Below are 26522 nucleotides of genomic sequence, written 5' to 3' on the forward strand. Positions count from 1 at the left end.
GGCTGACCTACGGCGTGGCTGGCGTGGTAAGTTAGTTTCCTTATAGAGTTCCTCGAGCCCAATCCTCACTTGCCCTGTGAATACAACTCAGTTGGAAAAATTCTTTGAAAGATCTAAATCTGGTAAGTGTAAATTTTTTTCAAGGGTTTTAAACTTTTCTACGGTTTTGTGTCGATCTTAGTTTTCGCATGATGCGGCCTGTGATATCATCGACTTTCGGGGATTTCGTCTCGAGAATCATTTGATTGTACAGTTATTTGTTTCTTATCTAAGTCCTTAATTTTTTTTTCAAATATGAGCGCATTATTCTCTGTCGGAACCGCACATTTTCTTCCTCTTTACTTGAGACAAGCTTACACTGAAACACTTGCTTCAGATTGATACGTGGTGAATTCTCTGCTGGCACATTACCCGTAATGTTGTTTTGACTGTCGCGCAAAGGTACTCATTAAAATAGACAAAAGCGACTTTTGTTATGCTAGCGATGCTCAAGAAACTGGAAAAGAAATTCAGAGCTACCCTTCTACAGAATACTTAAAGATCCATCCCGAAGAAAAGTATGTTCAAAGAGAGTATAAATGGAGAACTTCACTTCTTTGCCTTCATCTCAAGGATTTGTGTCAGATGCTACATTGCTGTGATTATCTTGACTAGGCAGAAAATTTTTCTAAATTTCCAGATTTCAAGGTTATTGTTGATGGCACAGAGATTTTCACACAGAAGCCTTTATCATTAAAAGCTAACAGGGAGTGAAAGTTACCATTTCCTAATTTTAAAGGGTAGGGTAGGTCACAGCTAAAGGGAGTAGGGGGTGAAAGGTCTTAAAAATATTGTACAGACTAGGATTCATGAGGAGAACACCATCCAGAGAATCAAAATGTATGGCATGTTAGATCATTAAGTCAGATTGTAGCTCACTCAGTAAAGAAGACTTTCACAATTTGTGCAAATTTAGTTTATTTCCAAATACCAATCCTGTAGTGAAAAGGTGAATCAAGGACACATGATGTTAATTTCTTATTCTTTAACATATGAAGAACAGAGTCAGGTACCAGCTAGGGTTTGAACAAAGCATTTGGTGCTGGATTCAGGCTTGGACTTATTATCAGAAATTTTTTTGGAATAATGAATATAAAATGTAGCAATATGAAATTTGCATGTTTCTCAGTATCCTAGCCTATATAAAAGAGGAAAATAGAAATACAAATAGAAAGACATGTCAGAAGAGGAAAAATGAACAGTGTGTTGAACAAAACTGCAGTGACTGGTATTTAAATTGCTTTCATTGGTGACTTGCAACCATCTTAATTACCTTGACATTGAAAACAAATTAATGCTTTTTTAAGATAGACAAAGTTGAAAAATTAACACATAGTTTACCTTTTCTCTCTAAGCCATATTTCACTCCTGGGTATGCAAGCTCTAGCAAAATCACATTGTGATGAAAACTTTCAAGTCTTCACAAATTTTTGCTTCGAAAATCATGATCAACTACAACACTATTTACAAATAACCCACTACTGAAAGAAGCAACAAAGTGCAAAACAGTTGCTGCTGCATTTGAGAATACGATTGGTGGTTTTTATTCAAAGACAAATGACCTTGTCTTTTTTTAAGTAAGTCTAAGGATGGCACTTTCCGTTGTTTCCTCATCTCTAGGATAAATTTTCTTTACTTCATTTACACCACTATTCCCCACAAGTCTATCAGCAGAGGCACCCAAAAATGGGTGTGGGTTGGTCACGAAAAAATCCACATTGTTTTGCAGTGTTATCATTAAGTCTGGAGTACTGTTTGTTGATCTCTGATTCTGATTCATTGCCATCTCTCATGTGCTGTTACTGTTAGTTTGTATTGCAAACAATTTCTCTCATAGCTTTCTTAGGGTTTGTTGTATTCTTTGTAAGTGCTCACTTGCATTTAGAGGCAGTAGTTTTAATAGAACAATGGGCATACCACTCACTGCTTTTTGACTGGCCTCAAGTGCATTCCTCAATCTTCCTGATTTTCTCATCACCTACAGAAAGTCTTTCCATAAGTGATTCGGCTTTTGTAAAAATGTCATGCAAAGATGCTGGATGATTCCTTATAGGACTGGCAATGTTTTTCTCTTTATTTTCTTCCTCTTTGGTTTTAACTTTTTGTTCAGCTGATGACTGAAAATAATATTTATGTCATCAGCTTATATAATGTGAGGTAATTCAGGAATGGCTGCTACAGTATGGTTGAAAGTCTTATTTCTTAGGGTTTAATATATTGTGGGTAATGGTTTACCTTGATTTGCAAGGCATTTGGAAGTATTTGTGGGTTTTAAACTTGTCTCCTCTCTTGCAGTTTTCATTTTGTTCAACATATGGGTAACCCACAGCATTATGGTTATGTGCGAGTGGAGAATTAGGGTGTAACAATCCCTGAAATTGATGATCCTCATACAATCAGCCTTTTCACTCATAAGATTTTTGCAGATGATGACTTTTCTTAGCATGGCAAATTGTTATCGGGATTGCTAATAATTTTCAGCTTGTAGTATTATCTGTCACAAACATTTAAGTTTTTTTTGTTCAGAAATATTAAATGGACTACAAGTATTATAACAATTGACAAGAAAGCAATTAAGGGAATGGTCTTTGAAGTACCCACTTTCTAGGGCTGCTGCAGTTTTCTCTAGAGAGCAACAGTTTTGAAATAGCCTTTAAGTCTTTAAAATTACCTTTATAAAGCATTAGCCATAATTCACTGGCATAGGGTATAATATAGACTGGACTATTTTTTGGACCATTTTTTTTGGGACCATTTTATAGGGGGGGAAGCACACATTAGTTCTCAGGGAGGAGTGAGATGCAGTCTATCAGAACTAAGGGAGGAGTGGGAGGCAGAGTGTTATTACTCAGGGGGGGTGTGAGACAGACTATTACTACACAGCAAGGGGTGGGAGGTGGTTGTAATAGTAAATATTACCAGTAAATGGAGCTCTTACTCAATCATACAAATTATTTTAATCGGTTTTCAACTGACTTTTTGTATGTCAAAATTTTAGTGCTATGCCGCAGTGTTTCTTTATGTTTTTTCTCATGCGAAAGCGAAACTGCCATGTAAACATGTAATTTTTTATTGAAAATATCACGTTTACGATCCTCCACTGTTGAGTTATACGTGGGCCTTTTGAGTCAACTTCTGCACCATCAGTTACTTCACGTTTCCCTTTGTGTATACAGTATGTAGTTACTAAATTTTTTGTCATTGATCTTATCAAACGAGATCATGGAATTTCCGGTCCTTAACCCTTAACTTAGCAGCATATAGAATTCACAAGTGCTATTGCAATTTTAAAGTTTACACCTTTACTGTATAAAATCATCAGCAAACAATTTCGAAGAGGAATCCATGTTCTCGAATTGACCAAAAACACTGCTGTACTTGCAAAATGGGAAAGCGCTAATATCAATTTCATCTGTTTTGCAAACAAAGAAGTTAATCACCAACACCAGAAATCGCAACCAGGTATTCCTCGCAGCTCCCCTAGTTTTGTTTTCCAATTTGCCCAGGCCACTGCCAATCACTTCTTGCATAAAAACCTATGAAACCTGCAAAGTGGAACTATGGTGGTTATTGTTGCTTGCTGATATTTTCCGTCAGCAAAACGTAGAAGTCCAGTGTTTACTTGGCAGTTTCGCTTTCATGTGACAAAAAAGTGAAGAAATGCCACGGCTTAGCACTAAAATTTTGACATACAAAAAGTCAGTGGAAAAACTGATTAAAATAGTTTATATGATTGAGTAAATGCTCCATTAACCAGTAGTGTTTACTATTACAACCACCTCCCACCCCTCCCAGCATAGTAATAGTCTGTCTCTCACCCCTCCCTGAGTAATAACACCCTACCTCCCACCCCTCTCTCAGTACTGACAGACCTCATCCCACCCCTCCCTCAGCACTAATGGTGTGCTTCCTCCATTTAAAACAGTCCAAAAAAATGGTCCAAAAAATAGTCCAGTCAATATTTTACCCTATGCCATAATTCATCTGTGAATGTTTATTTGTTATTACTGATTTTAGAAATGGAAGGTCAAAGAGGATTCCAAACTAACCATCAAGATGGAAATAACGTGGTAACTGATGGTACAAGGAATACTGCAAAGGAAGACATCAATTTAAATCTTGCTGAGGTAAAATGATGATAAAGGAGTAGGTTGTATTTTAAACCATTTATAGTTGCTAACCATTTCCTGTGTACTTAATTTAACCCTTTAACTCCCAAGATCTGATTGTTAATTCTCCCTTCTAACTGCTACACATTTCCTTGTAAATTAGTTATGAGAACTTGGTGCTAGATCAAGATATCAGCTTGTACCTGATAAGTTCTAAATATTCTCATTACCTGTTTGCTAAATAATGTATGGATATTATAGGGAGAAGTTTCATGTTAATCACTTCTGGGAGTTAAAGGGTTAAGAGAGGTTGGTGTCATGATCAGGTAATTGTACATGTATTTACAAGTTAATTGACTTTGAGTCGTTAGGTTAATAGTTTTCTACATTTTTAGGTTCGCAGTTTCTTGGCTCATAACAAGGGACAGTCTGGGAATCATTTAATTCTGTAAGTATGTGGGACTTCAGCAGAGTAGATTTCTATATATTTGGGGGATGAATATTTTCAGAATCCTTCTAATATCTCCCATGCACATTTGGTTTAGACACTAGACACAATATGCCCTACCAAGATCTGAAAAATATCTATTGTTGGCAGAGATCTACTGGCTTTATTTCAAAAAGGTGTAATTTGATTGGCTGTCTTCTTTCTATCTATTCAGTGATGAACAATGGTAAAGTGAGTTTACTAACTGTGTGTACAGGTGGAGAATTTGAACCTTGCCTGGGTGGAGTGGGGTGGGGTATTTGAACATGAACTGTCAAGTCTTTCCAGCAGAATACATGTGCTTTATCTTTTAATATGGAGGTGTTCAAAGCTAAAGAGTTCACATTTACAAGCAGATGGCTCAGAAGAAAAGAGTTACAAGAAAGTCATGGTCACTGACCTTGCTTTGTACAAAAAATTGACCATCAAATCCAGCAGTTGGGTTGGGCATTTGAATGCAATTCTGGTCCATGGGGGCAGGAATTGAAATGAACCAATCTTCGAAAGTTTAAATGTGTTGGTGGTTGTCACATATTTTTCATACTATAGACGTAACACAAAAGGAAACCATTGCAACAACAAAAAATTGACTTTAAAGAGATTGTTTCCTATTTTTAGTACTAGTGGCAATGATAGTAGTAGGCAAGTACAACCAGTAAACAGCAGTGTAAATGCAGGTATTTATTTTGTTTCTCGTGTATTGAATTCAGAACAATTGTGACATATTAACTGGAGGCAAATTCAGTTACCCAAATTCAATTGTGGTAGCTTGCTTCATAATCCTTGTGTGCAGTTACTGTTCAGCATAAAGCCCTAACTAAATGAAAAGTGCTTACAAAAATCTTTTATGATTGAAGTAAACTAAATGCACCAAAGCCAGACACGAAAACCCCTAAAAACCAGCAGTTGGAAAAAACGGGGAACATGTACCCTCAACCAAGGTGCAGTGCCACCCTTGGGGTTTTAGGGTATCCTATGAATGGCATGTTATACACAGTGACTTAAGGTAGTATGCAAGTACAGCTCTAAATTTATACAAACATGAACAACTAAACACAGTGAAGGCTGACTGTAGAATGCCTCATCCTACCAACAACCTCTACTTACAAACCACAATCCCATAACTCTCCAAATTGTCCAAAGAGATTATGGGATTCTTGCAATCTATCTGGTTACAGAATTTTTTATTGTGCCAATTGAATACTTGAATATTGATATATGATGTTTTCTTCTAGCTTACCCATCACCAAAGCCATCCACTGGTGATGAACTATCTACTGAAGAAGATGAAACTTTAGAGGTACAAAATTGTGCAGAAAGTGTGATTGTAAGCCTTCTGACTGTTATCTTAATACTTAGTGGAGGGGAAACTATAGCGACGCTTGATCGCCGCTAGCTGGACCGTACGAATCTCACTGATCGACACAACAAATATCGCCCCAATTTCTTTCATGGAACGCCTCCTTTATTAAATGTCGTATTTGACCGTGAAGCTAAAAATAATTGATTCACAAAATTAGGGACAAGAAATTAGCTATAGAAACACTCGAGGTAAATTAAACTTACATTGTTGCCGGATCTGGCGAGAGTTGACACAAAAAGGACCTTTCCTTCCTTCGATAAAAACGACAGACAATTTCTTTCTATTAAACCACGAGTGCTTGCGAAATCGATCGAATTATTGAATTGCACAATAGATCCGTTCTGTTTGGAAATGCGATACCACTTACGGAACACGTGACGAGGCACCTAGTGTGACTTTTACAGATTATTAATTAAACGATTACTAAATCAAAACAAGGGATAAACCCGTGCCTTAGGGGCACTTACAGAAACTTTGGGTTTGTTTTATTGTTGTGTTAAACCTCTTATTCACAAAAAATAGGATGTAGGTAATTGACACTGAATTGCTGCCCTTCTCAAGATTCCTCCCCTTTTGACATTTTTGGTTCAAAACACTAATAACAGTCTAAAGTGTGCTTTGACATTTTTGGTTCAAAACACTAATAACAGTCTAAAGTGTGATTTTGACTATACATACCCAGGTGTCTCTTGCACCACAGAATGATCAGGTTTTCAAAAGAGGGCAGACAGAACATGCCATTCAAGGTTCCAGGTAAGCACCACTCGGATTTTACATACCCTGAGGGCCATAATCTGTCATTTATAACTAAGTCCTAGACACATACATGTAACACTGAATTTGTGAACTCCACTACTCATCAGTTGAGTGTGGGAAATTAAATAATATGTCTCTATTTCATCATGATCAGTCTAATTTGATTGAAAAGAAAGCCAAATCAGTTGCATACAAATTTTTGGGTCACATACAAAAATTACTGAAAGAAATTAACAGGGTCAATCAAGGAAGAGCCCAAAATTTAAGCAAGGCAGGTTTTTCCTTGAGCCATGACAGGAAGTAAAATGATAAAATGGTGGTTTAACCACCAAACAAACCCAGACAATCCTGTTTTGTGCGCATTTGCTTTCATATACATGACTACCTTGTAGCTTGTAAATAAGCTTTTAAATTATGGCTAGTTTTCAGGCTAGGGACACCCACTTTCATAGAAGACATGTAAGATTGATAATCTGGTCAAACCAAACAAACAAACCATCACCTGAAGAAGAATTTGACCTGTATTATAAATTAAGAAATGTACAGTCAGAGTGTTAGCCAAACAAGGCCAAGCCATAATGGTTGAAAACCTGAAGTCATTTCATTGACATGATTTAAAGACAGACTTTTTATTTCAGGCTTAGACGATGTAAGGGTTTTACAATATTTTTTAAAATTTTCAGGACAAAACCTCCAGAAGAAGTAGCAGAAGAAGGCCCTTCCCAGAGTTCAGGTGAGGCATAACATCAAAGAACTGGTCATAAATCAGTCTGTGAGAAAAATTATTATTTCCCCATAACAGAGGGACTTGTTGCTTCATGATTGCCCTTATTCACTTTCATCTTTTGTTATCTTCTCTCTCAACCCTTCATATGCTTTTCACACAGCCTTCTTAAAATTTTACTTCAAGTTGCTCATTACTGATATTGATAAATGACTTGTTCAAACATTATAATGTAAAACACTGTATTAAAGTTCATATCACTACTGCTATTACTTCCTTGATTCCTCGGCAGAGGTGCCCAATAAAATGGTGATGTCTTCTTCAGCCAAACCCTCCACCAGTGAGGAAGAATCTGAGAAAGGGAAAAGTTTGCAAAATCAAAGGCCTCCTTATGAAATATGATTTTAATTTTGCTATCTGCTCTGATCAGAACATGGATTTTTACTTATGAGGGATGATTGGTTTTTTTTCCCTCAGATTCCCTCATTGCAGTGTGTGACTTGTCACAACATGGTCAGTATGGTGATCCACAGTTTTCTCAAACAACCCACCTTTCTCCCAGACTGCTTGCGTATGTTCATGATACAATGGGGCCCATTTTGCCAAAGTTGCGGAGAACCATTTCCAGCCCTACTTATAAAGGACATACTGTCCCAAAATGTTGAAAGAAAGGGCTGTGAAAGGCTAGATGGAATCGAAGACAGAGTTGGAGACAGAGATGGGAGAGATGAAGGAGGAGGCCAAGATAGATCTGATGTTGAAAAACAACAGGTAACCTTGATATGTTGCTAGCAGAACAGCACAGCTTACATTTCTCTGTCAATATCCCCTATATCATCAGTAATGTTATCTTAAGAAATTCATGTATTATAATAGTTGAATTGCTACTTGCATGTAGTATTAGCAACATAATTACCATTACCTGATTATAACTGTAATTTCTTATGATTATAAACTGTAATTACTGGTTATTGTAACCTCACCCTCAACAGTTGTCTTTCTGTTTGTCTATCTAGCACAACAATATTAGGCTTGCAATTCAAGGAGAATTTGGTAAGTTGATGTCACTGTTACAAACCTTTTGTTACAAAACGTCTTTTGTCTGGAAACATGTTGCGAGGTAGTCTACTGGCCCCCACCTCTTCCCACATATCTGATGTTACGATGCTGGAAAAATCTCTAAGAGCTTGGTGGCAACTCATGCAAATACTACTTTCTTCTGACTATGCTTTTCTTTCCTTCTTCTTCTTTCTTACAGCTAAGTATCCAGATGACCTCCCTGATGGAGCTTTGTGCTAGTTGTTAGGGTTTCAAGACTTTGCACTACTTAAATATAAAAATTAAATAAATAATGATCTATACTAGAAAATGTTACATACTGCAAAATGAAATTAAAAAATAAATATGGGTATATAGTAGTATTTAAAGTTGTTCTAAAAAGTAAATCAGTAAATTGTTCCACCCAATAAAGAAATTAAGATGGTGGCTGAAGTTGTAATTTTCTTTCTGTCTTTCTAAAAGAGCGTTTATCAGTCTCTTTTTGAAACTTTTTGCGGAAATTTTTACCCCAGATTTTTAATTCAACAAACAAATAGAAGATGCTAAGAGTGATAAAACAATCTACATGTACTCATCTCTTACACCTTCAAATGGTAACTGATATTTGTTTAATGTTTTTTTTGCCATGCTGGGAAGCTTGAAATTACTTTGCTATTGCTACCATGATATTGTTATTTTAACAGTAGTGTGTCCACAATTTTGACACTGATTGTATATGACAAAACAGTTTGCACCATTATTGTAAAAGTAGGTTAACCTTACAGGATTTTATTTTTGAATTAAAAAATTGTAATCCAGAGTGTTTGTAATGTGCCACTCTCCAATTTCCCCCTATACCTTTTGGTTCATTTTTGTTCAGTATTTTGATGCTTTTAGCAAGGGTATATGCCACCTGTACTAAATCTACATGGATTATTGCTGGAATAAAAATATGAGCAAATACATTCCTAGTTTTCTCTTTGTACTCTTGTTAAGATGCACATTTTTTAAAAGGGGAGTTATGAAATCATAAAATATTATGTCATTGCTCAATAAAAATTTCAACTGTGGCTAGAAATAAGTCACAGTCTAATATCTTAATCAACTAAATGTAAATTTATTAAAAAATGAGTTAAACACAATTTAAGTATGTGTCACTTTCTCAGGACAGTGGTCATCATCTTTAAATCATGGATATTTAATGTTGATCTTGTCAGTTTTGACCTGGTTAGTTTTCGCAGGCTTATTGCTTTATTTCATGCTGTGCCACATCAGTCTCACTGATGGTTAAGCTCAGTCAACTGAAGTGATATCAGCCTGTAAAAATATGAGAAAATTTGGCTATGATTTGTACAGAGCTGGAGTCCACAAATTGAATCACCTTTTTTTATCTTGTAACAGATCAAAGTGTAATTCTTGGTTGTGGACCATACTTTCTCCAGTTTTATGAGACAACTCCCCATAAACTTTTTCCACATGCTTGGTGAACTAAACAAGCAAGTAAATGACTTTTACACTCCTTCAGGAAATAGTTTTCCAATGACTCTTTTTCTACAAGTATTTGCTGTTTTAAATGTGTTATATATATATTTATAGTGATTGTAGCTTAGAAAATAACAGCAGACAGATGTGCATATATTGCTATGATTGCAGGCATGAGCAGTTCTTTACAAACATGAAATAATTAAAATACTTCACTCACAGTGCTTTGCTCCCTGGTGAGAAATATTCTTATGAATATTATTTGAAATCAAACTGTTCTTTGACAGGTGGGATATAGAGTACAATGTACAAATAAGGGAACAACATAGATAGGCATCCTCACCAATGTATCCTAGGATGGAACTTTTTCTAATCAGGTAAGAAGCTGATCAACTTGAAGTTCTCAATTTTTTTGACAGTTTTAAATGAAGATGCTTTGGACAAATGAAGCAATTTATGTTGTTTGACATTTTCTTGCTGGTTGAGCACTCCTCTAATCTCTTCACATGTTTATTTAGCCTACCAACCGCCATATTGCTTTGCATATACTTCCAAAAGAATGCATGAAATAGCTTTTCATCGCCTCAAAAATAATTTTATGTGGAGGAGCATGCCCCCAGACCTCAGGAGAGAGCTCTTGAATTGTCAGCAGTGTACTCCATGCAGCTAGTCATCTACTCCATGACTTGTTTAGAACCCTGTTTGCATGTTTTGCACATGCACTTTGCAGGCAAACTGTGTGTAAGTGGTGAAAATGAGGTGCACTTACTATGTATGTTTGCTCTTACATGTGTGAGAAGTACTCTGCATGCATTGAATATAAGATGTGACAGTTCTTCACTCCTCAATAAGTTTAAAAACTAAATTAAATGGAAACTAATTATTTTGTTCTGCAGATGGTATGATGTGTACAATGTACAAACAGGGCAACACAGTTGATTGACATGTATCTGAAGATGGTCCTTTCTTATTTTGGTAAGAAAACTGATATGATGTGCTAGAGCTATTAATAGATTTAACTTCAACATAAAACAAAGTGATATACTGAATGGTTGACTGTGCGAGTGACAGATACACTGAGTGGCTGGATGACTGACTGACTGACTGACTGATTGATTGATTGATTTACTCTCTGACTTGTTGATAGACTTACTGACAGATTTACTATCACAGACTGGCTAATTGAGTAACTGATTGTATAACTTACAGACAGAGAGACAGACAGAGAGACTGAGTGATGGACTAGCCTTTTTACTTAACAATTGACTGACTAACTAGGTTGTTAAGGGGCTGATGGAATGACTGCTTGGCTTACTGATGAACTGACTCACTCACTAATTCAGTGATGGATCGATTATACGATTGACTGACTGACTAATTGGTAACTACTTTATAGTGGACTGACAGGCTAACTACATGCAAATGACTGACTTTGGGACTTAATGATACAGACTGTTTGACTGACTAGTTGACTAAGCAACTACAGTATGTGAATTAGAGACTGGCTAATGATAGACCAAGTGGTGGGCTGCTCTGATGACTGATTGAATGACTTACTAAAAGATTAATGAAAGGAACTTGTGCACAGACTGGCTGACACAATTACTGAATAGTTGACTGTGTAACAGAAACACTGACTGGCTGGCTAAATTACTGACTGACAGTATTAATGACTTACAGAGTGACTGACTGACCATGTGACAGAATAAGAGAATGACTTTCTGACTTACTGAGAGCTTAACTATATGACTGATTGATTGGATTGACTGACTGAATTTTAAATTAATACTGATCAGGTAACAAAGTGGTGCTCTGAATTGATGAGTGGATGACCAAACAACTTTCATACTGATCAATGGACTGGGTGAGCCTGACTAATTGACTTAGATGCTGGCTCTCTGACTGACTAACTGTCAATGTGAATGATTGATTGAATTGCTTTTGACTGGATGAATTTTAGACTGAAGCATCAGATAGCCATATGATGCACTGTGTGAATAACAGGATTACTGAATGAGTAACTCACTAAACAACCAGTCAAGAGACTTGAGTGCATTGAATTTGTAAGTCAATGACTCCCCAACTGATATAGAAGTGACGGACACACTGGGTGGCTGATTGGCTGGTTTACTACCATACCATATGACTGAGATTGATTGACTGACTGTCTGACTGATGTATTAATTTTTCAAACTGACTGAATGTCTAACTCACTGACTGACTGACTAATAAACCAACTGATTGATTGAATTATTGAGGGACAGTCAAGATAGTCTAATGACTGATTGACCAAACAAACAACTTGTGAATGAACTGGCCACTGAAATAATTAACTTACTTACTAACTGACTGACTCACTGGCCAATCAACTGACTGATTGTCTGACTGACTTATTAAGGGATGGAATCACTGACTCATTGAAAACTAGTGAACTGATTGGTTGGCTATATGACTTGCTGCTGGATGGAATAATGCACTGATTGTTTCACTGACTTGTAAACTGAATCGCTGACTAAATGAGTGACTGACTGAAGAACTGACTTGCTGATCTGGTAACTGACTTCCTGACCTAGTAACTGACTTACCAACCGACTTGATGGCTGGTTGTCTGAGTTACTGAAAAGAGGCACTGACTGTATAGTTGATCAACCTGTTGACTGTTAGGATAAGTAGATGATGGAATGAGTGACCAACTTTTAAGATCAATGGAGGGACTAGTGGACTTAGTGACTAACTAACTGAGTGAGTGACAGACACATTGATTTGTCGCTAATTGATTAACAGGATGATTGACTGGTGGACCGGCTGGTTTTCTGAATGACTGAATGAATGATTGCCTATTTACTGAACTGGCCAGATGATTATCTCTATGACTGACTGAGTGATAGAAACACTGGCCAGATGATTGTCTCTATAGAAACACTGGCTAGCTGATTAGCAGTTGACTGACTTTTGGACTGGCTGGCTGAATGATGAATGACAGAAGTAAAGACTACATAACTGGTTGAATGACTAGCTGGCTGACTGAACAGGTCTTTGACTGATTGAGTGACCAAGCGATTAGCTGAGAACATAGAACTCACGGCAATATTGAAATTTCTTTTTCTTTGTCAACACTTGATCACAATTTTGACAAAAATCACCAACCCATCACTTTTATATAATTTCAAGAAATTATTTGAAGAGCAGTGGATTGATGTAGTGACATGAGTGAACCTGAAAACTAGACCAATAAGAAATGCTTTGAAGATCAATTTATATGTTAAGCTGAATCCTACATGCATTTTGATTGATTCTTACTGATGATCCACTGGGAGACAGACGCATAGATGACGTCACTATTGATAACATTTTAGGTTTTTTATGATAGAAAAATGTGGGAAGAATATCAGTGACACGCCCGACTGCGCCTTGTGTGCCACTTTTTTGTTCTTACCACATTTTGACATCATCTGTGATCTATTACTGAACGGAAACTGGGAATAAATTTGTTGGGTGGATTCTTGTTTGGGATTTTTTATGGGATTTGATTACCTGAACAGGGTTGTTGGGGTAGTGACATGGAGTACAGTGCAAGACAAAGGTAACATAGAGAAATGATTTTTTTTTTTCCAATGGCTCCACCTCTTTATTGTTGTTTATTTCCCTGCTGTCGAGATACTGCAACATTGTCGTGTGCTGTGCTATCAAATATTTGTTTTTCTCATTATTTCATTGCAGACGAACAATTGTTCTCTGAAGACATCAAGGAATTGTCGGTGACGTCAACGTGGATTTAAAGTTACAAGTTGATAGTGTTGATATCCTGATTACAGGTTAGAGAGTTGTACATCGTATGTATATCCTAAGGAGAACCAATTTCTGTAAGTTTGGATGATGCGGTTTGCTGCAAGACGCTATCAATTGACCCTCGAATGTGTATCTTATTCTCTTTGTAACATTGCTGAGAGAATTAAACTATTGGTTAGATATTGAAGCGATAGGGGCCTTTTGCAGTCACGATGGCAACGCCGAGGAAAACGGTCGAGAACTTTAATTAAAAAATGTATTTTTTTTATCCAACGGTGCCACGTCTTAGCTTCAGCATATCGTATGTGAGCAGTGTTTAGTTCTAACTTATATCAATTGCCGTTGGGTTGTCAGTTCTCTAACACGCAAATTTTGGTGATTTCACGTTGAATTCTATGCAGTTGTGACTTTCCACCTTGTGAGAGTTGATCCTAGTCGAACAACGATTCTTAAATTAAACGTTGCTGTTTGGCTTTTGGCTCTTTTCGCTTCAGTGGAAAATTTTAAAAATTTGCTGAAAATGCTAAGCCATTTAAGAAATTCACTCGCTGAACGCAACAAATTCGATACTAAGAGTGAATTTCACACTATCCAACGATTTGAATTTAAAAAAAAAAAAGGAATAAGAGAAACAGAATTCAGAGGATCTGTACATTTATTGTCTTCTGTTTGAGGGTCATCCTGTCATCTAGTTACTGAAGGTAGCTGTAATTTTAATAACCCTTTTCACTGAAATATTGGTATGGTTATGTTGGTTTGAATTCCACCTATTTGTTATTAATTTATTTCCCGGTTGTAAGTAGACCGAAAAATTGCCGTGGGCCAATTTAGTCAATTTGTTAATCTTTTTTGTTCTCGAATCTTTTTTTTGGCAGATGAAAAATTTTTTTGATGTACTTTCTTGGGGGAGTTTTTGGTGATGTCGACGTGGATTGAAAGTTTCAAGCTCATATAGTTGGTGTTGTGATTACAGGTTAGAAAGTTATGCATCTCTTATGTATCATTAAGGGAACCAACATATTCACAATGAAACAACTTTGAGAGAATTAATCTAAAGTGAAAAGATAAGAGAGTAATAAGACAAAATCCAGTTAAACTGTACATTTATTGCCTTCTGGTTAAGGATCGTCTCCTCACGTAGTTTACAAGAGTAGCTCTCACTTAAGCAAACGCAACTAAAAATCCTTTAATTCTGGGTTTTACTTTTCTTTTTAAATAACTGGAGGGAAATAGCAAAAATGTTAAATGTTAAAAATCCTTTAATTCTGGGTTTTACTTTTCTTTTTAAATAACTGGAGGGAAATAGCAAAAATGTTAAATGTTAAAAATCCTTTAATTCTGGGTTTTACTTTTCTTTTTAAATAACTGGAGGGAAATAGCAAAAATGTTAAATGTTAAAAATCCTTTAATTCTGGGTTTTACTTTTCTTTTTAAATAACTGGAGGGAAATAGCAAAAATGTTAAATGTTAAAAATCCTTTAATTCTGGGTTTTACTTTTCTTTTTAAATAACTGGAGGGAAATAGCAAAAATGTTAAAAATCTCCCGTCCACCGTCCCCCACCACACCCACCTCTTATAGACAATTTTTTTAGCAATGCTAAAAGTTGTCTACCTTGTGGTGTTGACATTTACTCCAAAAGTACGAGTTTTATGTAACTAAATGTCTTTTGTAATACACATGCGTATTAAAAGATGTTGTTACCACAAGGTAGACAACTTCTATCATTTGTAAAAAAAACTGTCTATAAGAGGCGGGTGTGGTGGGGGATGGTGGCGGATCGACCCCCAATTTTTTCGTTCTTTCTAAAGATGACATCTGTTTTTCCTCGACTTGGTCATTTTCGCGTGAAATCTGTGAGGTGGTAAAGAAAAAAACTTAGGATGAGCCACGGTGTGACGTATGGTACACAATATGACAGCAAAACGCATGCGTTCAAATTGAGCCCCATGAAGACGAGAATTCTTACAGCTTTATATATATTTTCCAATATTTGCAACAACAATTCAAATTTACGTCTCAACAAAAGACTACGAAAACATGTTCACTTTAGGGTGTCATTAAACATCTGCAATTAAACTTACCACTCGTCTTTTACGACATTCTCTATGACCATGTAATCTTCACAGTACTTGAGAGAGAAAGAATACATTACACTCTTATAACACTTCCAAACATATATGCAGTTGTAGTCGCAACTCAGTTGATAATACCAAATTACTTTGTAATTACTAGATCTATTTTAAAAGGACAAATAGAGAAAATATGCCTACATACATTACATCATTACATGTGGCTTTTAACACACTAGAAACCAAATAACCCAAGAGTTATCTTTCTCTGGTTTTACTTCAAATATTTAGAAAATTCTCAACAGAATTTAAAACTTCCACGAAAATTTAAAGCTCTCACATTTCATTAATCTTCTTTGCATAAGCATACCATTTCATTGAACAAATGATTGTGATGTTTAGCCCCCTAAATTTTTTGAAGTTCTGTATTTGTTTTGCTCTAGTTCATATGGTTTGATTCAGCGAATTAATCCGGAAATCTTGTCGCTCAGTTTAAACCAGCTAACTTGTATACACAACGGTTCAACATAATTTTTGATGTAAAATTATGGAATGCATTAAAACATTAAACAACGTCTAAACTTACTTTTTCTGTACTTAATTTGCAAGTCAGCTCAGCACAGCACAGCTCAGCTACTTTATCTGAGATCATCCTAGTTCTCACACATAAAAGGAAGATAGAGGTATAGGTAAATGGAGAGTCAAAACTAAGAGAATAGCAGTATGGCGAACAGCTACAAGAATATTTAACTAAGAGAGTCTACAACGGTTCTTAGAGTAAAATGACAATGGTTTTACGTACTTCTGTTAATGACAATCTTGAAAATATTTTTTATTTCGCTTGTTACTTAAATATTAAAAATAGCCGACTTCATCAAGAACTTGTCTTTGAACAGGCCACCACGTTTTTATTTGTTACTGATGTTAAAAAAGCTAAAAAAAAAGAGCTAGACCAACGTTCGAATGAAGTGAAAGAGAATTGTAAAAGTGCGCGCGATACTAACCTAACAATCCAAGAGAAGAGAATCGTTAAGGTGTGCGAGATGTTAACCTAACAATCCAATGAAAAAGAATCCTAAAACTGCGAAAGATATTAACATAAAAATCAAATGAAAAGGAATCCAAAGAGACCGCGCGATACCAACATAACAATCGAATCTTTGATGTGCACACGAAACTAGCGTTACAATTAAATGAAAAAATATAAAAGTGCGTAAGATACTAACATAACAACAATATGAAAAAGAATCTCAAAAGTCCGCGCGATACTAACTTAACAACCGAATGAAAACGAATCCTAAAGGTGGGCGAGATACTAACGTAATAACTGAATAACAAATAATCTTAAGAGTGTACGATATGCAGAGAATAATACATGGCGCGCATAGCTATAGAATTTATCTTCGAGTTGAACACGAGATGAGAAATTCCATATCTACAAGCAGCCATGCATTCTTTTGTTTATCATCTTAACACAATTATTATAGCCCTTTACTGCAAAGAAAAGTAGATTTCATTGATAAATAAAAAAATAGGATCCACGATCCCCAAAAAAGAGTCGTAAAGGGCGTCGGCTATTAGGCTCAATATGAAAAGATGTGTTAAATCATTACAAAAGCAAACAATGAACGTAATTTTCAATCCAAAAATTCTCAGTTATTTATGTTATTATCGCGACAGAAGTAATATTTTCAAGTACACGGCCAAAATCGCTTTATGCAAAATCTATCGATTTTCTTTCTCAGCCGCGAGAAATGCTTTTACTAAAGCCATTGAGTAAGTAACTTTCGGTTTTTCTTTGCGCATCTTGGTTTTCTTCCCCTTCTTGGAAATTTTAAACGTCACTGCGAATTTTTTAAGTGTATTACCAGCCATAATTCAAGAAAATTTTAACGAACGACCTTGGAGTGAAGGCTTTGCCATTCATTCATCAACATCACAGAGTGGCACGAAAGGCGAGTGACGTATCAGCAGCTGATCGGCGATATCAAACACAAGTAAAAAATTAACGTATTTTTTCACTTGCGATGTTACGGCTTTTCTCAGAGCTAGAAATCTTTGTATAACAACGTAGTTTATAAGACAAAAAACGTAACAATCGAATAATAAAAATTTAAAAGAGCCCAAGATACTCAGTAACGTAATGGATCAAATGAAAAAAACTCCAAAAAAGTGCGCGAGATACTAACGTAACAATCGAATGACAAAGAATTCTCAAAGTGTGCAAGATACTAACGTAACAATTGACTGAAAACGAATCCTTTAAGTGCGCAAGATACAAACGTAGCAACCGAATGAATAAGAATCCATAATGTGTGCAAGATACTCACGAAACAATCGAATAAATATGAATCCTTAATGTGAGCAAGATACTAACGTAGCCATCGAATGAAAAATATCCTTTACAGTGCGCAATATACCAACGTAGCAATCGAATGAAAAAGTTTCACCCAACGAATCTCTTCCTTAGTTTCAATCTGTGATGTAAAGACTTGGTCCCCCCCCCCCCAAAAAAGGAAATGCCTTATTAGCACGCAATTCTTGGTGCGCAATTATGGTGCGCAAGATACTAACGCAACAATTGGATGAAAATAAATCCTACAAGTGCGCGAGATACTAACGTAATAATAAAATGAAGACGAATCCTACAAGTGCGCGAGATACTAACGTAATAATAAAAAAAAACGAATCCCGCAAGTGCGCGAGATACTAACGTAATGATGAAATAAAAACGAATCTTACAAGTGCGCGAGATACTAACGTAATAATAAAATAAAAACAAATCCTACAAGTGCACGAGATACTAACTATCGAGTGAAAAAGATTCTTAAAAGTGCGCGAGATACTGACTTAACTATCGAATGAAAAATAATTCTTAACGCGTGCTGGATATTAACGCAATGAACGAATGAAAAAAAGTCCAAAAAGTGCGCAAGATACTAACGTAACAATCGAATGACAAAGAATGCTGAAGGTGTGCAAGATATATGCTAACGTAACGATCGAATGAAAATTAATACTAAAGGTGCGCGAGACACTAACGTGACAATAGAAGGAAAATGAGTCCTAAAACTATGCGAAATACTAACTTAATCATCGTATGAAAAAGATTCTTAAAAATGCTCGAGATACTAACGCAACAATCAAATTAAAAATAATCCTAAAGATGTGCTGGATTCTAACGTAACCATCGAATAACAAAAAATCCAAAAGTGTGCAAGATACCAATGTAACAATCGAATAACAAAGAATGCTTTAGGTGTGCAAAATACTAACGCAACAATTGAATAAAAATGAATCAAAAAAGTGCGAAAGATATAAACGCAACCATCAAATGAAAAAGATTCTTTAAGTTGCGCAATATACCAACTTTGAACGTAGCAATCGAATGAAAAATAATTCTTATGGTGCGCAATATACCAACGTAACAATTGAATGAAAATGAATCCTAACAGTGCGCGAAGCTAAAGTAACAATTGGATGAAAATAAATCCTAACAGTGCACGGGATTCTAACGTAACAATCGAATAAAAAGAATTCTTAAGGTGCGTAAGATGCTGACATAACAATCAAATAACAATGGAATGAAAACGAATCCTAAAGGTCAGCGCGATGTTAACGTAACAATTTAATGAAAGAGAATCCTACAAGCGCGCGGGATACTTACGTAATAGTAAAACAAAAACGAATCCTAAAAGTGCGCAATAGACTAATGTAGCAATCGAAAGAAAAAGAATCATTGAAGTGTGCCAGATACTAACGTAACACTCGAATGACAAAGAATCCTCAAGGTGTGCAAGATACTCACGTAACAATAAGATGAAAATGAATCCTAAAGGTGTGCAATACACTAAAGTAACAATCAAATGAAAGAGAATCCTAAAAGTTCCCAAGATACTAATGTAACAATCGAATGAAAAAGAACCCAAAAAGTGCGCAAGATATTAACGTAACAATCGAATGAGAAAGAATCCTAAAGGTGTGCTGGACACTAACGTAACAATTGAATGAAAATTAATCCTGAAGGTGCGCGAGACACTAACGCAACAATCAAGAAAGATGAATCCTAGAAGTGTGCGAGATACTAACGTACCCTTCGAATGAAAAAGATTTTTGAAAGTGCCCAAGATACTAACGTAACAATCGAATGAGAAAGAATCCTAAAGGTGTGCTGGACACTAACGTAACAATTGAATGAAAATGAATCCTGAAGGTGCGCGAGACACTAACGCAACAATCAAAGAAAGATGAATCCTAGAAGTGTGCGAGATACTAACGTACCCTTCGAATGAAAAAGATTTTTGAAAGTGCCCAAGATACTAACGTAACAATCGAATCAAGAAGAATCCTAAAGGTGTCCTGGATACTAACGTAACCATCGATTGAAAAAAAATCCAAAAAGTGCAAAAGATACTAATGTAACAATTGAATGAAAATGAATCCTAAAAGTGTGCGAGATTCTAACGAAACCATCGAATGAAAAGATTCTTTAAAGTGTGCGTTATACTTACGTAACCATCGAATGAAAAAGATTCTTAAGAGTGCGCGAAATACTAACTTAACAATCGAATGAAAAATAATTCTTAAGGTGCGCGAGACTCTAACGTGACAATTGAATGAAAAAGAATCCTGAAGGTGCGCAAGACATCAATGTAACATTTATTGCCCATATTTAAAAACAGAAAAGCGTATTACTAATCTTACATCTTAGTAATATATCTTCCTAATTAACGAAAGCAGCCGGCCTTCAAATTTAACCGTCAATCGTCGAAGGCATAAAAATTAATCACCAACCGTCAAAGCTACCTCCCCTCACCTCCCCTTTAACGACCCTCCTTACAGTGTACAGAATGCTACCAGATAATCCTTAGACCTATAGCATGCTTACGCTTGCTCTTACGTGGGACGGGTTAAAGTGTTACGTTAGTGCCCTTCCTTTCCATTCACATCTCTTAGCTATCCCCACAAACTACCAATGGTACAAAATATAACTTTAAGGAAAAAGACTAATTACCTCTTACCATTCAAATCATCCAAAGAGCATAAAGGAGCTTTTCCATGGTAACATAGACGGCCGCTAACTTGGATTTAATCGCATTCCCTAGCATCACGCGAGTGTCCAAGTTCTACAATGTAACAAAAAAAAAAAACAAGAGGCTGTCAATCAAACAAAATTTTTGATGAGTGTGAGGACTTCCAAGTATCAGTAAAAAAATTCATTACGCTCTCTAGAATGCCGCAAAAGAGAAATTCGCCTTAAAGGAGCTCAGTCACAGTTGCTGAAAACGAAATAGTTGGCCTACATTCTCCTTTATTTTTTTGTGAGACCAAGTGTACGCATCAAGCAGATAAAGACTAAGGAGGAGATTAGTTGGGTGAGACTGACTCTTTTGTGGGTCAGCTCTTAGTCACCCATCTCTTACACAAAGTCCACTCTCTGTTCAGCGCATAAAGACAGTCCAGTGGCCAAAACAATCAACACACTCACTGCATTTCCTTTTCCTTTTGTTTTGGGACCAAGTCTTTGCATCACAGATTGAAACTAAGGAAGAGATTCGTTGGGTGAAACTGACCCTGTTGAGGGTCAATTCTTAGTCACCCACCTCTTGTCTCTAACCCTAACCCTAAGCTACCCATCTCTTGTGCAGAGTCTACTCTCTGATCAGCAAATAAAGACGGTTCCGTGCTCAAGACATTTAACACACTCACTTCATTTCCTTTTTCTTTTTTTAGAGACCAAGTCTTTGCATCACAGATTAAGACTAAAAAAGAGATTTGTTGGGTGAAACTGACAGCATTAAGAGTCAGCTCTCAGTCACCCATCTCTCATACAAAGTCCACTCTCTGTTCAGTGCATAAAGACAGTCCAGTGGCCGAAACATTCAACACGCTCACTTCGTTTCCTTTTTTCTCTTTTTTGTAGGACAAGTCTTTGCATCACAGATTTAAACCAAGAAAGAGATTAGTTGGGTGAAACTGACCCTGTTGAGGGTCAATTCTTAGTCACCCATCTCTTGTACAGAGTCTACCCCTGTTCAGCGCAAAAAGACAGTCCAGTGGCCAAAACAATCAACACACTCACTGCTTTTCCTTTTCCTCTTTTTTGTGGGACCAAGTCTTTGCATCACAGATTGAAACTAAGGAAGAGATTTGTTGGGTGAAACTGACTCCTTTGTGGGTCAGCTCTTAGTCACCCATCTCTTGTACAAAGTCCACTCTCTGTTCAGCGCATAAAGACAGTCCAGTGGCCAAAACAATCAACACACTCACTGCTTTTTCTTTTCCTCCTTTTTGTGGGACCAAGTCTTTACATCCCAGATTAAGACTAAGGAAGAGATTTGTTGGGTGAAACTGACTCCTTTGCGGGTCAGCTTTTAGTCAGCCATCTCTTGTACAAAGTCCACTCTCTGTTCAGCACATAAAGACAGTCCAGTGGCCGAAACATTCAACACACCCACTTCATTTACTTTTTCTATTTTTTATGGGACCAAGTCTTTGCATCACAGATTAAGACTGAGGAAGAGATTTGTTGGGTGAAACTGGTCAGCTCTTAGTCAACCATCTCTTGTACAAAGTCCACTTTCTGATCAGCGCATAAAGACAGTCCAGGGGCCAAAACATTCAATATACTCAATTCAAATCCTTTTCCTCTTTTTTTGTTGGGCCAAGTCTTTGCATCACAGATTAAGACTGAGGAAGAGATGACTCCTTAATCAGTGAGTTCTTAGTTGCCCATCTCTCGCACAAAGACCATTTTATGCTCATAGCATATTTACAGTCTAGTATCTGAAATAGCCTTTTTTTGTGGGACCAAGTCTTTTCCTAAAAGACTCAGGAAAAGATTGGTGGAGCAACACGGACTGAGGTGTATTTCTGCCATCACTAGGCCTCAGGTACTACATGTACATATTTGTCACAAGGAACTAAATTATGAATGGGCAACAGACCAAAATAATAAAGGGGGTAAGTTTCTAAAGAAACTGTGGTGCTTCATTTGTGGAAGAGTATAACAAGGTAATTTAGTGTTATCAAATGAATTGATAATGTAAATTGGCCAACGTAAAGAGCAATTGCTCTGACAGAGAGCTAATGCTTGAAACATCAGCCTTTAAACTCTTTACGGTGGCCAATTTACATTATCAACTCATTTGATAACACTAAAGTACCCAACAGACAAAAAGTTGAAAGTTATCTTGTGTATTTTGTATCCAATGTAAACAATGTATACAGTTTTCAGTTGTATCAATACTTATCTCATTGAACTCAACTACACAATCAAAAATCCAGGAACAGAGGCAAAGGAGCATATTTGTTATTCTGAAAAGGAAAGAAAGATATCATTCATAACACTTCAATATGACACAATTTAATTGATGTCCAACAGTTACATAAAGGAATTTTTTTTTGCTTTAGGGTTGTTTTGCTGTAAAGCAAAGTCGATTCACCAGAAATCAAAAGTTGTCCAAAAACAAATTTTAAGAATTTTTGGTCCAACACTAAGTTTGTAATATTATTACCCTCCTTACCATATAGAACTCATTATGTAATTATTTGAGTCTGGTTTTGTCAGTTATGTTTGTAAATACTGATTATCAACCTTGTTATTGTATATGACTCGGTTTCTTGTCTATTCTGAAGGTGAAGGGATTTTTACTCTGAAATGGAAGTCTCTTAGCTATTTGTGTTCCCTGTTACATTTCTGTATACAAGTAGAGGGTATCTTCTCAAGTAACCTGCCATCTATTGATATTTAAATGTATAACAAATAACTACTCCTTACCCACCTATCAATACATGTACACATATATCAAATTGAATAAACTTTTAATGATTCAAATCTGTTAATTGTCCCTCAAACTTGACATTGATTTTGCTGGCTGAGCTGATTCTGTGATTTGAGTTGACCTTTTTAGTTCAGTCTAAGTTTTAAGCCCACATAAATTTTTTTTGGTTTCATTTAAGTGGATAAACTTAGTTAAAAAAGCAGACCTTGGCTAAATGAGACACCCTAAAGGCAGAGAACTGTTTCTGTGTTGTTTGCATCCAAATACTATGTAGTTATTGACTATGTGGGAGGGCCAGGTAGGAAAATATGTGGCTCATATCGACCAAGAGAAACATTTTATCATCTGACCACTAACTGTTTAAAATTTTGTTTTAACCTAGAAAGGACTTATACTTGCATACAAAAGGAAGGTGCACACAAGACAACTACTAGAGACTTTTCCTTTTTCTCTTAGAGTCAGAACTTACAAGAAACTCATAATTCATTAAGAATGCCACCCATTTTCTCATTTGTTGTAATTATTTGAGGTTGAAGTCAACAATCTCAATTCACATTCTCAGAAAATGCAAAAGAGCCATGTGGGTGCTCACATCAACTAGTCCAGCCCACCAAATGTCAGCTTTCACTGTGGTTTTCTATAGGATTACAAGCTCAGGACTGTATGGACACAGTTGAAAAATTCACACTTACCAGTACAATACTTTCACACTTGGTACTTTTCTGCAATAACTGTATATACAAGAAGAAAACAAGATTTGCACCACTTCCTTATCCTATGGGCAAAATGTGTGAGATAATGACTCTAAAATTGATTACAAGAGAAAAATGGGAATCTGTGAGATCCTAATGCGACAATCGATCACAGGAGAAAAGGGAAACAGTCATTCAAAAAGCACTTCCACTATTTAACTTACAATTCATGAGACTGAGAAAAGATTATATCAAAGGTAAGCCATATTTTATTAAATCAGTACAGAAAAATCACAGCCAAAAGCTGGTCATAAGTACCTTCTCTAACATCATGGAGGCAAATACGACTAAAAGCACTTAAGCAACTAACTTACAGTTTGTGAGACTGAAAAAAACATTACTTATCAGCTCAGCCATGGTTAATAGAAAAATCAGTACAGAAAAATCACAGCCAAAAGCTGGTCATAAGTACATTCTCAAACATCATGGCAGCAAATACCACTAAAAGCACTTAAGCAACTAACTTACAGTTTATGAGACTGAAAAAAACATTACTTTTCAGCTCAGCCATGGTCAATAGAAAAATCAGTACAGAAAAATCACAGCCAAAAGCTGGTCATAAGTACATTCTCAAACATCATGGCAACAAATACTACTAAAAGCACCCAAGTAACTAACTTACAGTTTGTGAGACTGAAAAAACATTACTTTTTAGCTAAGGCATAGTTAATTGAAAAATTAGTGCAGAAAAAATCACAGCCTATAGCTGGTCATAAGTACATTCTTCTATAAAGTCAAGGCAGCAAATACTAATAAAAGGCACTTTGGCATCTAACTTACAGTTAACGAGAATGAAAAAACATTTATATACCAATTCACTACCCTGCTCAAACCAATATAAAACATTTATCATGTAATAGGCAGCCATAGTTGGGGTGTATCAACACAAGCTGTGTGTGACCCTCTTTACTATGTCTTACAAGCAAAATTACAGAAACTGAAATGCTCAAAATACAACAAGCAAACAACTAATAATACATTAACACACTGACTTATGCATATTCTTTGTAAATATGTAAATGAAAAACTGACAGCAAAATTACAGAAACTCTGAAAGGCTCAAAAGACAACAAGCAAACTACTAATAATACAATAAATGCACTAACTCTTGTGCATACTCTTTGCAAATATGTATATGAAAAACTGACAGCCCTCACTTATATTTAACTTTGAGGGTGCAGAGACGCTACTACAACGCAAATGAATATTAATGAGAGCAACACAGTATATATACCAGCTCTCTGCAAATGAGGTAATTGTAATAACACACCATGCAACACCCCCCACAATAGGTTACGTAACCCATAATTAATTCATTACTTTTTAGCTGAGCCATAGTATATATAGAAAATTCAGTACAGAAATACCACAGCCTATCAGTACATTTTCTAAATCATGGCAGCAAATACTACTAAAAGTACCTTTGGAACTTCATATTAGCCTGAAGAAAATAAAAAGGAAACAAAATTAATTGAGCTTGGATAAACCCCAACCCTGTGTTAAAATGAAGTATTACAAAAATGAAGCCCACTAAGAACAGGAGTACATCCCCCAAATAAGTGCCCACCCTCAAGGCCATAGTATCAAATAAGCAGCCCTCTAGAGTAAGCACCGCCCCCACTCCTTCCTCACTTTCTCAAATAGTAAGGATACAGTGAAAACCTGTTTGTATCACCAGATTATTTACAACTTTTAAGATTAAACTACAGTGGAATCCATACAGGAGAATAGTCCATTTTACAGCTGCATGCTCAGGGTGTGAAATTGTGCCTAATACAGGCGCCAATGCGACTAAATTTTTCACAATGGCAACCAAATCCTGAAAGTTAGTCGCCATTAACCTTACCAAGAGATATAGTGAATTAAAAAGATTTGCAAAGATAAATCCACAGCAAACTTTCTCGTTAAGTTTGTTTCCAAAACGTAGTACATGCATCTCGATCGATAACTAGACGCCATCTTGGATTTAGGTGAGCTTGAACGTTGTATGTCATCCATCCTAGTGTCCACTTTGTAGCACGTTAGAGATCTTTTCCCTTACTTAATTTTGGAGGGTTTATCTAGAACGCTGACAGCGTAAAGAAAGGTTTTGTTTGTCTTTGAAAATGGCAACCACCTTTTTTTGTAT

The 26522-nt window shown here is 36.2% G+C and overlaps 1 protein-coding gene and 1 long non-coding RNA gene across 13 annotated transcripts in view; one reads left to right on the plus strand and one right to left on the minus strand.

The window, feature by feature from the left end:
* On the plus strand, window positions 1–21915 carry LOC131799991 (uncharacterized). 5 transcript variants are annotated; one of them, XR_010718846.1, is made up of 14 exons: window positions 1–122; window positions 4057–4166; window positions 4544–4596; window positions 5254–5312; window positions 5871–5935; window positions 6681–6751; window positions 7438–7487; window positions 7956–8249; window positions 8495–8531; window positions 9918–10016; window positions 10895–10973; window positions 11795–13813; window positions 14663–14760; window positions 21782–21915. XR_010718846.1 is itself a non-coding variant. In XM_066172585.1 (9 exons), the coding sequence occupies exons 2-9, from the start codon at window positions 4059–4061 to the stop codon at window positions 7975–7977; spliced, it is 519 nt and encodes a 172-aa protein (XP_066028682.1). In that variant the 5' UTR covers window positions 1–122; window positions 4057–4058; the 3' UTR covers window positions 7978–8113. The 5 variants fall into 5 exon arrangements, 1 of the variants encoding a protein (XP_066028682.1); XR_010718847.1 differs by having other exon boundaries at window positions 13719–13813; XR_010718845.1 differs by lacking the exon at window positions 9918–10016 and adding an exon at window positions 10286–10375.
* LOC136283559 (uncharacterized) overlaps window positions 14880–26522 on the minus strand; it is a 15603-nt gene continuing 3960 nt past the window's right edge. For 2 of the 8 annotated variants that reach the window (XR_010718856.1, XR_010718849.1), the window contains 6 exons: window positions 24335–25835; window positions 20880–23175; window positions 16863–16909; window positions 16445–16517; window positions 15871–15917; window positions 14880–15640 (listed from right to left, as the gene is read on the minus strand). This is a non-coding gene — a long non-coding RNA (uncharacterized lncRNA). Of the gene's footprint in view, window positions 15641–15870; window positions 15918–16444; window positions 16518–16862; window positions 16940–20872; window positions 23176–24334; window positions 25836–26522 lie in introns of all 8 variants that reach the window. The other 6 variants (XR_010718853.1, XR_010718852.1, XR_010718851.1 and 3 more) reach the window with 6 other exon arrangements.

Source organism: Pocillopora verrucosa, chromosome 9, assembly GCF_036669915.1.
Source record: "Pocillopora verrucosa isolate sample1 chromosome 9, ASM3666991v2, whole genome shotgun sequence".
Taxonomy (NCBI): Eukaryota; Metazoa; Cnidaria; class Anthozoa; order Scleractinia; family Pocilloporidae; genus Pocillopora; species Pocillopora verrucosa.